Source organism: Chanodichthys erythropterus, chromosome 21 (assembly GCF_024489055.1).
Source record: "Chanodichthys erythropterus isolate Z2021 chromosome 21, ASM2448905v1, whole genome shotgun sequence".
Taxonomy (NCBI): Eukaryota; Metazoa; Chordata; class Actinopteri; order Cypriniformes; family Xenocyprididae; genus Chanodichthys; species Chanodichthys erythropterus.
In genome coordinates, this window is record NC_090241.1 from 24,858,340 (window position 1) to 24,873,829 (window position 15,490).

General features: G+C 35.0%; 1 protein-coding gene across 2 annotated transcripts in view; it reads right to left on the bottom strand.

Moving 5' to 3' along the window:
- LOC137010923 (gamma-aminobutyric acid receptor subunit gamma-3) overlaps window positions 1-15,490 on the bottom strand; it is a 148,955-nt gene that overhangs the window by 4,229 nt on the left and 129,236 nt on the right. Inside the window, exons 6-9 of one of the 2 annotated variants that reach the window (XM_067373378.1) lie at window positions 8,808-8,945; window positions 6,275-6,427; window positions 3,405-3,455; window positions 26-225 (exon numbers count right to left, since the gene is read on the bottom strand). In XM_067373378.1, coding sequence (XP_067229479.1) covers window positions 26-225; window positions 3,405-3,455; window positions 6,275-6,427; window positions 8,808-8,945 — 542 coding nt within the window. The remainder of the gene's footprint in view (window positions 1-25; window positions 226-3,404; window positions 3,456-6,274; window positions 6,428-8,807; window positions 8,946-15,490) is intronic. The other variant, XM_067373379.1, reaches the window with a different exon arrangement.

The window sequence follows — 15,490 nt, forward strand, 5'->3', positions numbered from 1 at the left end:
GATTCGGGCAGAACATGGTACTCACCGATCTTTTCGTCTTGTTGCAGGTTGGTCTACGAGCACTATAAGAGTAATAATTGAGTGTGGCATACTCCATGAGAGCCGCAAAAACAAACAGGAAACAGACAGTGACGAAAAGGTCCATTGCTGTGACGTATGAGACCCTGGGTAGTGATGTCCGTGCCACCGTGCTGAGTGTTGTCATGGTTAATACTGTTGTTATTCCTGCATAATCAAAAGAGGATATTAGATGGAAAGGCTGGTAACAAGGGAAAGGCCTGCTAATGAAAAATATGAGCTAAATCATCTAAAGCGTACGCTGACATGGTTAGCATGAGTAAAATGTAGTTTCACATCTCTGCTGAATACAAAACACTGTTATTTTTTTGTCTCTAAGCTAATTATGTGACGCTCTTTCACTGAGCAGACCTGATTAAATTCCATCTAAGGTGCCATTGCTCTGGTTCTTGTTGGACACGTATGTTCCAGTCTGTTCCAGCTGCCTCACTAAGCTGCCTATCTAAAATGGAACCTCATAAGTGACTGGCTTGACATAGGCAGAATTTTAATACAGGCAATACATGAAAGGAAAAAAAGTAATGCAATACTTATTGTAATACTAATGCAATACTTAATGTAATACCGCCAACATAATTCACCAATACCGCAAATTATTATTCTATTCCTCAGAAAGGAAAACAACAACAACAACACTATTATATGCCTTTCTTATTGTTTTTCCTTTCAATTTGACACCTGTCCAGATGCTGAAGTCCTTCTCTTGCATTTGATAGAAACAGAGACACCTGCAAATTAAAAAAATTCCACCCACACAAACACCTAGAATCTTAGAAGCGTGTAGACATTCTTAGCTCCACTCTTGCATGGACATTTAGAGTTGCCTCAGAGAACCAGTGACTGTGCCCCTGTTTTGCAAGGGTTTCTATGGAAACAAGCAAGCTTCATCTATTTCAGAGAGAAATTTTGCACCCCATTCCTTTTTTCCTCTGCTGTTGCTGGCCACGGTTATTACCTTCACCTGTTAGACAGACTTCCCCTGACACAGTGGCACTTAGTTAAATGACTGCCTGCCTGAGTCAGAAAAGACTGTGAATGAAATATGCATTTCAAAATTGCACTCTTTCCTGAACTGCTTAGCTCCATTTTAGCCTCATTAGTTCTATCATCTGTTTTTTTTTTTTTTTTTAACGATGGATAAGAATGACATAACAACTGGCTGGGTGTTCAAATGACTGTAATGCTGTACTTCCTGTACTTATCAGTGATGGTACCCAGGCTGTTGGTTTGTGGGTTGAAAGAGTTCGTAATGATTGTAGACCAGCTGTAAGGTGTGTTCAGTACTTTTCTACTCTTCCCCTAGATAATTTCCCTGTTTCCCCCCATCTTTTCCAACTATTCAAAAGTGAGACATTTTGATTTTGAAAAAATTCATATCATTATAATATCATCAATATACACTACCATTGAAAAGTATAGCGTAGGTAAGATTTATTATTATTATTATTATTATTATTTTGTTGTTGAATGATGTCTCTTATGCTCACCATTTATTTGATAAATCAACAATATTGTGATATATTATTACAATAAAACCGATACTTTTTTTAAAGTCCCCCTGTAGTCAATTATTTTATCCTTTAAAACTCATTTTTGATCACCAAAATTGCATATTTAAACATTTTTTCCTGTGAAAAAAAATCTTAATGCCTTAAAATAGCTTGAATGTAACTCTAAACCTTTGCCTCATTTAATATACACAGATTTATGAATATGATAATTAGCCCCGCCTCCACTCGCTCGTGCCAGCTCAGATCCACTCGGTCAACATACTGAGGTAAACGTTGCTCAATGGTATCGCTCTTTACAACATCGGACACATAACGGTAATTAATATGATAAGCCTTTTTCTTGACTATGTTATCAATCAGCTAATAATGTTTTGCTAATGTTACATAAACCATGTTCACATGAGTCAGACAGCTGCCTTCTAACAATCCTTAGAAACGCTTTGAACAGCTCATAACACCAGTGGAGAAAGGAATATAGTTCATTATAACATCATAATATATGCATCATACTGATAAATCTACACGATTTTACATATCGACAGAAAAATTTGCTTTAAAGCATGTTAAAAACATATGAACAACATTAAAAACTTGACCTTTAAAATTACTTTCATTTGTATAGCTAAATATAGTCAAGTATATTTAGTCATATTAAACAATTAACACTACATTACAAGTATGTGGACACCCCCATATAATTAACAGATCTTTATAGTTATTGCTAGCAGGTATATAAGTAATGAGCATTAAGCAAATAGACTTGTTTGTTGTTGATGTTGTTGAATGGGCATACTAATTCCCCATGCACAAAGTGGGGAACATGGAAGAAATTGATTGCCCAGACCTGAACACCACTGAAGACCTCTGGGATAAATCCGAACAATGTGCCTGACCTCACTGATGCTCTTATCCTAGCAGCCGTGTTCCAACATAGTGGAAAGTCCTCCCAGCAGAGAGACATTTGTTTTTGCAGAAAAAGAAGGACAAAATTCCTATAATTGCCCATGGTTTTAAAATTAACAAAGCACATATGAATGAGCTATTTGGGTTTCTACATTGCTTTTGTACATAGCCCAAAAGTGTTTATTTAAATGTTACCACACAAAATGCATTTTCAGATTAAGCTGGACATATCTTCAACATCTGACTCACCACCCTATACTTGACCCCTCACTATTTTTCTGGGTTCTGTCTTGGTCACATCCTTTTCTAACCTGACATTTCCACGGCTGTGAGCCCAAGCTCTTTCTCTCTCCCACATTTTATCTCGGCTGCCTTTCTCTCTGGACTTCATCGATCAACCGGACGCCTGTAAAGCAAATCTCTACTTTTTCTCCTGCTCCCTTTCTTTCCACTGAAGGTATAATGACTTCTTTTGTCAGACAGATTAATTGCATTCATCCTTTTTCTTCTCAGAGTATGTTGCCAGTTTATTTCTTTTCTTCCAAACATAGATTGTGCAGGGCCTTTTCTTCCAGTTTTCTTAGCAGTTAGCTATAGGATCAGTGTAGACACCCAATTTATGTCAATCTATGACCCTTTTTTTATGACTGTCACTGATCCTGCTTGTTAGCTTGAGAATACTCAGTGGGAACACCATCTCAGGCCACACTTATCTGTTGTGTGCGCAGAGTTAATCCAACAATACAGCCTAAGAGTGGCAAGCTAATCAAGCTACATCATACGATAGATTAAAAGTCTTTCTAAATTATGTTGCAAGATACATGCAGATCTCTTGAACAATATGGGGATACATGTAAAAAAAAAGAAAAAGAAAAAAAAAAAAAAAAAAGAAAAATGAAAAAAGCAAGTTACCTTGACAAAAGTGACATTTACCAGGACAGGACATGGACTTAAAGCAGGAAACTATAAAGAAATGTGTAAAGCAAACAAAAAACAGAAAAAGCACTGTAATGAAACAAGAATAAATGTGAACAAACAGACACACTGAAAGAAAACACATACATTTTCTTCTTATGAAAACATTTTTTTTTTGTCTTTCATTCTCATATGTCAAGTTGAATTGTAAATAAAGCAAAATATTTATCAACCATCACAATTTTGTGAATTTTGTGTATTCTGTACACACAATGTACTGATAATTCAGGAAATTCACTATAGCATTAAAGTACCCCCAATACACTTTTTCAGATTACCTTTCATGTAATGTGTAATATAGCTGTTTATGAATGTAAAAGACACTCAAAGTTCAGATCAAATTATGCTGGTAGAATGTGTGAAGTGACGTCGCCACTCAGGATTGGTCACTTGTCTGTTGCCTGGCTTAAGGGTTGACCGATTATCGACACCAATAATTTAGCATTTTTAATGCTTATCGGTATTGGTCATTTTCAAAACCAGTTTGCCGATAAAATAATTTAATTTTAAAATGCGCTATTTGGCTCCCACCTCTGTTGGAACTCACTACTCTGTGGCCTAGAGCAATGTACACCCACTGCCCATCTGATTTGTTGGAAGTCACAAGTCCAGCCAATCAGTGCAGAAGGCTGAAGGCACTGAAAGTTTTGCACTCACACTCTCACAGAGCCCTTGTTATTCTTAATTTTGACATTCATTTTAATTTTTACCCCAGACTTACAGTCAAACCAAAAATTGATTCAGACATTTTTGATATTTTTGAGAGTACACTATACTTCATTTATGTAAGTGAGGATAGCAAAATAAATTAAACTGTGACATATTATAAGGAAAAGTTCTTCATGCAGTAGACTACCAGTAAAACTGATAAAAATTTGGACACTTTGGCCTGACCATGTTTTGCTTAAGTGTTATCTGACATAATTAAGATTAATTTTTTTTCTGACACAGTTTAACTCTGAGATCTACGGAAGAGGATTAGGGCCAAGCAATAATAAAAAAATAAAACCATCTCGAGATTAAAGTTGTTAAATTATGAGAAAAAAGTCGAGATAAAATGTTGAGAAAAAATTCATTAAATTACAAGAAAAAATTCATTAAATTACGAGAACAAATTCGTTAAATTATGAGAAAAATGTTGTTAAATTTCGAGAAAAAAGTCGAGATAAAATGTTGAGAATAAAGTCATTAAATTAACGAATTTATTCTCGTAATTTAATGAATTTGTTCTCGTAATTTAACAACTTTTTTCTCGGAATTTAATGACTTTATTCTCGTAATTTAATGACTTTATTCTCAACATTTTTTCTCGACTTTATGCTCAACATTTTTTCTCGACTTTTTTCTCAAAATTTAACGAGTTTGTTCTCGTAATTTAACAACTTTTTTCTCGCAATTTAATGACTTTATTCTCAACATTTTATCTTGACTTTTTTCTCAAAATTTAACAAGTTTTTTCTAGTAATTTAATGAGTTTATTCCATAGACTGTGGTTTATTCTCAACATTTTATCTCAACCTTTTTCTTGAAATTTAACGAGTTTATTCTCGAAATTTAACAACTTTTATCTTGAGATGGTTTTATTTTTTTTTATCATTGCTTGGCCCTAATCCTCTTCCATAGAGATCTTGTCATATTTTATTGCCATTTTTTAAACTAAAGTGAATAAACTGTATTAATAAATGAAATGTTCAAGGTGTCTGAATACATTTTGATTTGACTGTAAATACCGGTTCAAAATATAGGTTATCAGTCTACTTGATGTGTAATAATCTGTATAGGCATCGGCCCTGAAAAACACATATCAGTTGACCCCTTACCTGGCTACCAGTTTCTCTGTAGCTGGCCAAGCATGTTATTTGAATAAAGTTAATAATAAAATTAAAAGAAATTGAATCATCCTCCATAACGTGGTCACTATTAATACTATCTCATACCGTCTGTTAACTCTTGTGTTACTAAAGCAATGACTGACACATTTGGATTACATTCCTAAGAGCTCCGTTATCAGCCCCACAGTGCAAAATGTAACCATATCTGTACCAGCTGGGCCGGATCGGCACAGAATGGAACAATTAAGCAATGAAAATGGTTCGGCACAACGGTAGAAAAACTGCTATTGTCTCCCAAAAGACAGCACCAAATCTGAACTGCCTAAAATGTGTCATTCGTAAATCCAGTCTTACTACCTGACAAATTTACATAGGTTTGTGACAAATTTGCATAATGCCAGCCTATGGTCTTCATTGGCTGTCCGTGACCAATGTCTACTTTGACCCGCCCTCAAACTGGAAGATTGTGGTTCATGTTGTCATGTCGAGGAGACTGTGCTGCAAAAGCAAATCCACTTTGCATGCACTTATAAAGGATGCCATTGTTACGGTTCGTATCAATGGGTGTTTTTTTCCCAACATGCTGTAAGCAGTAGACCAATCACAATAGACTGGGCCAATTCAAGGAGGCATTTAAAGAGACTGAGTCCTTGATCGAACCATTTGAGACACTGTGAGAAAAGAGGTGATGCTTGCTGCAATGTATATTATCAGAAAATTAAAGTGTTTATATTGACCATGGATGCATGTAAACGTATTGTAGGAGACCTCCAAAGCAAAACTAGGAACCTTTAAAATAGTATAATAGGGGCACTTTAAATCACTCCCAAAACTTTGCAGTGTGTGCATGGCCAAAGTAATTTCAAAGTTACTTTAACACTGCTTTTTTTTTTTTTTTTTTTAATGAAACACAAACATCAAGTCACACATGAATGAATCACACAAGGACCAGTTGTCTGTATTTACTGCATGTACCTAGTGCTGTTCTGGCTGGAGTTGCATCTTTTTTGATCCAAAAGGACACCCAAGAGAGAACCACAGTAAGTATGCAGGGGATATAGGTCTGAATTGTGAAGTATCCCATTCTTCTGCTTAGGTCAAAATATACAGTCATCACCACATAGTCACCTAGAAAGAGAAAAATATATTGCCAATGAAACATCTCTAGAAAGAAGAAACCAATGGTGTCTCAAATACATTGATGTACTTCTATGACTAAACTTTATTCATACATGCATTGACAAACCAAGTCTAACACTGAAATGTGAAGGTCATATTGCCTTTATATTTTCTTTGAAAAGCCCTCCTGCCAGTTTTCATTTTTGTATTTTTTAAGAGGCTGACCAACCTTGAAAATATCTTAGCTCAGATTTAATTGCAATGTTTCTCCTTTCTTTATTGACATGGTTATATCTATATTTCAAGGCTATTTTTAAGTGAAATTTGAAATGGTACAAATAGACAAATCTAGGTGTAAAGCTAATATGCAAAAACTCTCAATTGTGAAGATCCTTGAGCTATGCTAATATACACTATAGTTACTCATTTAAACCTCACAGGCCTAATCTGAAGTTTTGAAATGTCTGAAAAACATTTTGTTTCTTTCATGTTGCACTGATATTGTGAACTTTTTTCAGTCATTATTACTGTTTTGTCTGGAGGCCTAAACAAACCTTTTCACTCTCCATTGTAGCCTACAGAATTGTCAGGTTTTTTTCATCATCCATACAGTGATAAACAGTTTCTATTCATTTTCACAGGCTGAGAGTAAACTGTGCGGAATTACTAGGTCTTTTGATCTTTTTTCACATATTGCAAATCATTTTGTTTTAACAGTCAAAATGATTTGCAATATTTGGAAAAAAATCAAAAGACCTAGTACAGTCTAATAGTTTTTTTGTTTTTGTTTTTTTTTCCAAATTCATGCAGCAGTTCTTATATATTCACCTCTCGTATTGATAATTTGAAAAATGATGGCAACGCTACTGTACTGTATGCAGTTTTCATTTGTTAATATAATCAGTATTACCTCAAAGCAAAGTTTGGAGCAAACCTTTATCTCTCTCTGAAAATATAAAACATTACTTTATATTTTGATTTAATATAACTTCAATGTAAAATCAATTTGCACCAAAAATGCCATTCTGCATCATTCTTGTATAACAGATTTGGTGTATGAATATGATAATGTAGATATAAAATTTCTAGTTCAGTCCATTGACCATGTTCACACTAAGATTTACTAGGCCCTGAGAAAATGTCATCCAATAGTGCACGTACAGAAGTACTTTAACTGAAGTGACATTTCAACTGCTTACAATCTTTGGACCCAGAGATTTCAATCTTAATGGAGGTCTATTAAGATACTGCAGACGGTACACATACTAGATATAAAACATTATATCTATATATTTATTGTCAAGCAAAACAACCTCATATATCATCTTTGGTTGATCTAGTCACTTCTATAGAGTGTAAAACCAATTTTTTGACTGACCAACCTTGAAAATATCTTAGCTTAGATTTAATTGCAATGTTTTTCCTTTCTTTATTGACATGGTTATATTTATATTTCAAGGCTATTTTAAGTGAAATTTGAAATGGTACAAATAGACAAATCTAGGTGTAAAGCTAATATGCAAAAACTCTGCTTTAACACAAAACCAACACTAAACAAATGCAAATGTCTGTCAACCAGAAAATACAATGGTGTGATGAATCCAGGACAATAAAAAAGATGTAAAGATAGCTGCTTGAGAAAATAGGTCAACACTAGTTTAGCATAATTTAATAATGTAAATTAAAGGGAGATATTATTCTAAGCATTTTTAATCATACTACATTGGATGAGAATACCTGGGTTAGAAACGGTTGCTTTGAACCAAACTTCTAGCTCTATAACTTACATTATGATATTTACATCACCGTTCAAAAGTTTGGGGTTCAGCATTTTTTTTTTTTTTTTTTTTTAAGAAATGAATACTTATAACTACTTATAATCCTTAGCTATGCATTAAATAAAAAAAAAGTGACAGACTTTTACAATGTTACAAAAGTTTTCTATTTTTAATAAATGCTGTTAATTGAACTTTCTATTAATCAAAGAATCATGAAGAAAAATATAATAATAATAAAATAATGTCAATAATAAAAAAAAATGTTAATAGTAGTGATAATAATAAAGAATGTTTCTGAAGTAATGCTGCTGAAAATTCAGCTTCACCATCAATAATACTTTAAAATATATTCAAACAGATAACAGTTATTTGTAATAATATTTCAAAGTATTACAGTTTTTTAATGTATTTTTAGCAAATAAATTCACAGATATATATATATATATATATATATATATATATATATATATATATATATATATATATATATATAAAAATCCACTTTTGAACACTAGTGTATATCAGCCATCTAAAAAATTCTATTTATCAATAGCCAATAAATAATCATAACCATACTCTCATTAGATCCAAAAAATATAGTAGAAAATTACCTGCTGTTGTCTTAATTATATCTGTGGTGTTCCTCAGGCCCATGAAGTCGAACTGGTAAAGTCTCCATGACTTCTGATCAGCCGCCTGCACAGAGTTCTTCCTCCACTTGTAAATCATTTCATCTCGTGGGTATCCATCTGTAATTACATAGAGCATAAGCTATTGACCCCTAGCGCCCCCTTCACTTGTGATGGATGCCTGAGTGCAGCCCAGTGCCAGGCATCGAACTGGAGCATTTGTCTCTAGCCCAGAGCATGCTAATAAAACGCACATCACAGGCACAGGGAAGACAATGGCAGAGAGAGAGAACAAGTAAATGAGAAGTTTGGTTCGATTATACACAGCATCCATCTTGATGCTGACACCCAACCTTGAGATGTATGACTCTCGCGTACAACCTGTGGCCCAGAAAAGAGATTTGAAACAGCCTCTCTTGAGGCTCAGGAGCTTTAATCTTAAAAATGATCACCGTTGCTGCTCTTGCATTGATTATGTCTCTTAAAGGTCCCATTGAACATTTTTTTACAAGATGTAATATAAGTCTAAGGTGTCCCCTGAATGTGTCTGTGAAGTTTCAGCTCAAAATACCCCATAGATTTTTTTTTTAAATATTTTTTTTAACTGCCTATTTGGGGGCATAATTAGAAATGTGCCGATTCAGGGCTGCTGCCCCTTTAATTGCTCGCGCTCGCAAGTGTTTAAAATGAAAATAGCGACGGCTCTTGTCTCCGTGAATACAGTAAGAAACGATGGTAACTTTAACCACATTTAACAGTACATTATGCTAACGAAACATTTAGAAAGCACTGGTGTCAAAAGTATTCACATTCATTACTCAAGTAGAAGTATAGATACTAGGGTTTAAAAATACTTCTGTAGAAGTTGAAGTATCAACTCAAGCGTTTTACTCAAGTAAAAGTATAAAAGTACTGGTTTCAAAACTACTTAAAGTATAAAAGTAAAAGTAATGTAGGGGAAAAAATGCCATTAAGGACAAAAGCTTAGGCCGCGCCACAGGGGCCTATTGTGTACTCCACCTCCTCAAAAAAATAATGACCATAATGTTATATTAAAATGTTAATGTTGAAAAATTTGGGATGCACTAGGCTACCCGTTTCAGCCGCATATATGTCCATTGAAAATGAACGCATTTTAGTACAATGCAAATACATTAAAGCACCATATATGTGTACTACTGACCATTAACATGGGTTTCATGGAGTGGAAGATATCATGACTAGTTGCCTATAAGTATTCTAATGGTGCAAAAAGTCAAAATTCAGAGGCATTAATAACCTTTATTGGAATGTAAATGTACATCCAAGCTTAACTGCAGAAATTTGTGAGGGCAACGGACAAGAAAAATGCGGGTAGTTTTGGTGTACCCAGGGCAGGCTTAGTAACAATCAGGGCTTGACATTAACACCTGCCAGCTGTTTTCAGCTGTTTCAGTTCACACCGCACCAACAAACGCCAGCAAACTCTCTGTTGGCGTTTGTTGGATAGGTGTTGGCGTTGGTCGGAGTCTGTTTACCCGACTGAACATGTTTAAAGGTGCCATCGAATGTTTTTTTACAAGATGTAATATAAGTCTAAGGTGTCCCTTGAATGTGTCTGTGAAGTTTCAGCTCAAAATACTCAGATTTTTTTTAATTAATTTTTTTAACTACCTATTTTGGGGCATCATTAAATATGAGCCGATTTATGCTACTGCCCCTTTAATTCTCATGCTCTCTGCCCCCAAGCTTGCGCTTGCCTTAAACAGTACATAAACAAAGTTTACACCCTCAAATGGATCTTTACAAAGTGTTCGTCATGCATGCGGCATGTATGCGTCGGATTATGTGAGTATGGTATACTGTTATATTGTTTACATTCTGAATGAATTTGAGGCTGTGCTCCGTGGCTAACAGCTAATGCTACACTGTTGGAGAGATTTATAAAGAATGAAGTTGTGTTTATGAATTATACAGACCGCAAGTGTTTAAAAATTAAAATAACGACGGCTCTTGTCTCCATGAATACAGTAAGAAACGATGGTAACTTTAACCACATTTAACAGTACATAAGCAACATGCTAACAAAACATTTAGAAATACAGTTTACAAATATCACTAAACATATGATGTTATCATGAATCATGTCAGTTATTATTGTTCCATCTGCCATTTTTCACTGTTGTTCTTGCGCGCTTACCTAGTCTGATGGTTCGGTTGTGCTGCTCCAGACGTTAATGCCTGCCCTTGTCTAATGCCTTTCATAATGTTGGGAACATGGGCGGGCATATGCAAATATTGGGGCGTACACCCCGACTGTTACGTGACAGTGTTGAGCTTCGCCTGTTCTTCGGAGGTCTTTTAAACACATGAGATTTAAATAAGAAGGAGGAAACAATGGAGTTTGAGACTCACGGTATGTCATTTCCATGTACTGAACTCTTGTTATTTAACTATGCCAAGATAAATTCAATTTTTGAATCTAGGGCACCTTTAATCGGCGTTTGTTTGGTCGTCTGAGCATCCAACAAACTCTGACGTAATCTGACTTGTTCACGAACCGTTGCCATGACGACGAGGCAAGTCCCCTTTAAAGACAGCTGTTTGATCGCGCCTGCGCCTCACGCGCACACAACAAAGCACTGGAAACGTGACATCGCAGCTTGTTCGTTATGAAAAATAAAATACAGTTTAAAAAAAAAACATATAAAAGGTACAATAGTCTGTAGTGCAATCCGTGCCATTCAGCAAGAGCACTGCTCCACTTCACTGAAAGAGAGAGGTATACCATGAGAGCAATGCAGGTTTACCTTAAGTTTCGTTTTAAAATAATTCGTTTTGGCTTGTTTAGTTACATGGTTGTATATGACTATGTGTCACATAAATAAAAGGGTCGCGCTTAAAAAAAAAAAAAAGTTTAAAAACCGGTATACGATTTAAACGTCTCTCTATCGAACTAACATTACGTTACCTAGCTTAATTTGCAGAGGACGAAGAGAAAGCACCCGTTTGATAGCCTAAATGAGCCAGTAGTGTAGAAATAATAACTTATAAGAAATCATCTTTTTTGAGTAATGCCCCCAACACTGACTATTACTGCGTTCACGTCACCTCGTATTTACCGGAATCTTGACATGACAACACGTGACGTTATATTCTGAGCTGTTCACGTCCTTTTGGTCCTTGGACTAGGAATTATGCGTTTCCATGACACCACTATCAACACCTAAATGAATCTACAGCGGTCAGGTGGAACATGTGGGAGCTCTCAGAAAACTCCCAGCTTACAAGCTGTAATTACGATCTCTACGAGGACGTGAACGCTTTTTACAAGCTCGAATCTCGTAACTACAGGAATTACAAGGCCGCGTGAACGCACCTTTTTCCTCCTTCCTGGAGTGTGACGTGATTTGACGTGCAGGTGTGATGGATTACGTACAAACCAATAGGGTGTCAGAATGGTACGTTATATGTTTTATCTTCTCATCCAACCACAATCAAATTCACTCTATCCGGATGGCGCGATTTATTTTTTTAAAGCCGGAATGAAAACAAGCCGAAATGAAATGAGTAACGAGGCTATTTTTAAAATGTAAGGAGTAGAAAGTACAGATAATTGCGTGAAAATGTAAGGAGTAGAAGTAAAAAGTAAGCTGAAAAATAATTACTCCAGTAAAGTATAGATACCCGAAATTTCTACTTAAGTAAGGTAACGAAGTATTTGTACTTCGTTACTTGACACCTCTGTTAGAAAGACAATTTACAAATATCACTAAAAATAACATGATATCATGGATCATGTCAGTTATTATTGATCCACTGTTACGTAACAGTCGGTGTTATGTTGAGATTCGCCTGTTCTTCGGAGGTCTTTTAAACAAATGAGATTTATATAAGAAGGAGGAAACAATGGAGTTTGAGACTCACTGTATGTCATTTCCATGTACTGAACTCTTGTTATTTAACTATGCCGAGGTAAATTCAATTTTCAATTCGATGGCACCTTTAGCATTGCTAAGTGTATGATAATTCATGCTCTTTTTTAAATTTTTGCCTTAAAGGGATAGTTCACCCAGAATTGAAAACGATGTCATCATTTACTTACTTTCACAAAAAGAGAATTATTAAAGACTGATTTCAATGTTATTAAACAACAAATGCATGTGTCTTCTGGATCCATACAATATTTTGCCACTCTTCCATACAATAGCCATACTTCTGAAATAAACAGACCAATATTTAAATCCTTATTCATTGAAAAGCTTGATAAGTCTAAAATAATAGATCCATGCATAAAAAAAATAGTAATCCATGATTCCAGGGGGTTAATAAAGGCCCTCTAATGTGAAGCAATGCGTTTTTGTAATAAAAATATCCATATTTAAAACTATAAATTCAAATAACTAGCTTCCGGTGGACGGCCATACGCAGAATGCGCAAGTTGACCTACCAGTTTGGGGAGTTCTGAGTGTAAAAGTAGGCAATGTCAAATAATTATTACAATAAGTTAGGCACCACTGTGTAACAAGCAAATTAAAATGATACTAATAATAAATGTATTATTCACAATATGGAAAGAGGAAATAAAACATAGTTTGTTAAGAGCATGACTCAAACATGTCATTAATAGGCTTATTCAAGTCCTCTTTTATTTTTTGAGGTATTTTTATCCATTCCATATTTGCCATATGTGTGTTTTAGCAAGGCGGTCTGTGTTGCAAGTTGGTGAATGAAGATACTTGCCAGGTTACGTGTCACTACTCTGCTTTATTAAATTATCCAGTGTAAAACCCATACACCATCACACAAATGTGGCTTTTTGTTAATGACTGTCCTACTGCAGGATTTAACACAGAGTAACAGCTCAATACCAGTTACAAAAGACAATGTAACAATCTGCCACAGGCAATTCTAGTTGCATCTGTCATCAGTTAAATTATCCTTTGACTTTGTTCTGGCCCACCATCTAGTGGCAAAATTTTTTTTTGGCCCGATGCCAAACTTAATTGCCGTCCCCTGACCTAAGGTGACTTGAGGGTGAGTAAATCATTGGATAATTTTAATTTTTGGGTGAACTATCCCTTTAAGGTAAGTGAATAATGACAGAATTTTCACTGTCATTTCAAGCAGCAAGTGTGCTGGTGTTCATCCATTTATGTTCCATGATGCCTAAAGAGATGTTTAAAGAGTTTTTGTTATTTCTTACAGAGCATTCTTTGATAAGTGAGTGGATGCACTTCACCCAGACAGCATGATTAGACTTTCACACAAATATGTATTAATTCTGTTGAACACACAATGACCTGTGCTGTTAAATGGTAATCAAGACTAATAGCCATCTGAGGTAATTGTCATTTTCTTAACAGATTAAGCGCACTAAATATGAAAAAGATTGCTAATTTTGTTTTTTGATTAATTGAATTTCATTAAAACCTCCTTGGTCTGTGCTGCAGAGGGCATTCAAGTAGCAATGAAGATGGTTGATGACATTTTTTACTAGTGAATAATAATCAGTATGATGTTGTTTATGCATATAATGGGTCTTAAAGGTATAGTTTACTAAAAACTGAACTGTACTGAATGCATATGCAGAATTAATGTATTAAATCCTGAATTGAATATGCAATGGCAAAACAAATCTAAAGACAAATCACTACAACTATTCAAAAGAAGTGTTTTGTACTTACACTGTGCAATACTACTACTGCGCATTTTGGGGAGAATACTAAGTGTTAATTTAGCCATAGCCAGTGTGTCATAAACACCTGCTGGACATGCATTAAATTCACAATCCCGTTAATTGGCACTATCAAGAGCAGTAGTAGAGATATATATAGGGTTAAAGGAAAGGGGGGGGGGGGGTGGGGGGGGGTTGGGGGAACAAAACACTTTATTAATTGGCACTGAAATAAGCTGAAAAATCTTCATCCTCACTCTGAGTAAATCCCGTTGTGCCATCCCTGTGAACTTTGAGAAATAATTAGTAGTGTATTGTATAGAGTTTACAACTTCTTGGCTCAATCAGCCATAAAGAGGTTGCAAAGGATCAGCAAAATAGTTTCAATTAAAATTCTGTGTACACAATAGTAAAATAGGTGCTGCCTCCAGATGATTTTAGGGGGTACCAGGGGGCCAGAGCTGAAACTGTATTATCATTGTTTGAGTGTATGAATATAATAAATAAAGATATATTTTTAAAAAAGATATTTTTATTGGTATTATTGCTGGTAGAATAGTGAATGGTAGTAGTTTATAACAAAACTAAACACTCAAAACCTCTTTTTGAGTATAACGGTCCAAATGAATGCTCAACAAGCGCCAAAAGCAAAATAAAAATTGGCTTCGGCAAGTAAATAAAATTTAGCTAATGGTAATTTGGGTGGACTTTATTAGAAACTAACTGCTAAATAAGTGCATAGTTGAAACAGCGATAGCAATAGTCTGACCCTTATTGTTTTAATCATGTGAGTGAATCAAATTAAAGACATTCACTACTGTGCAAAAGCCAGCAGGAAACATTATTTTTGATTTTTAGATGTTGCTTAACAGTACTGTTAAACTCTGAATGCTTTTTTTGTCACTCAAAGCAAAACAGTAAAAACACCTACAGCTGTTTTCCTTTCAATCATATTGTTGAACTGTTTGTCTATCAGACATTATAATAGCCATCTGTGTCCACCTTGATG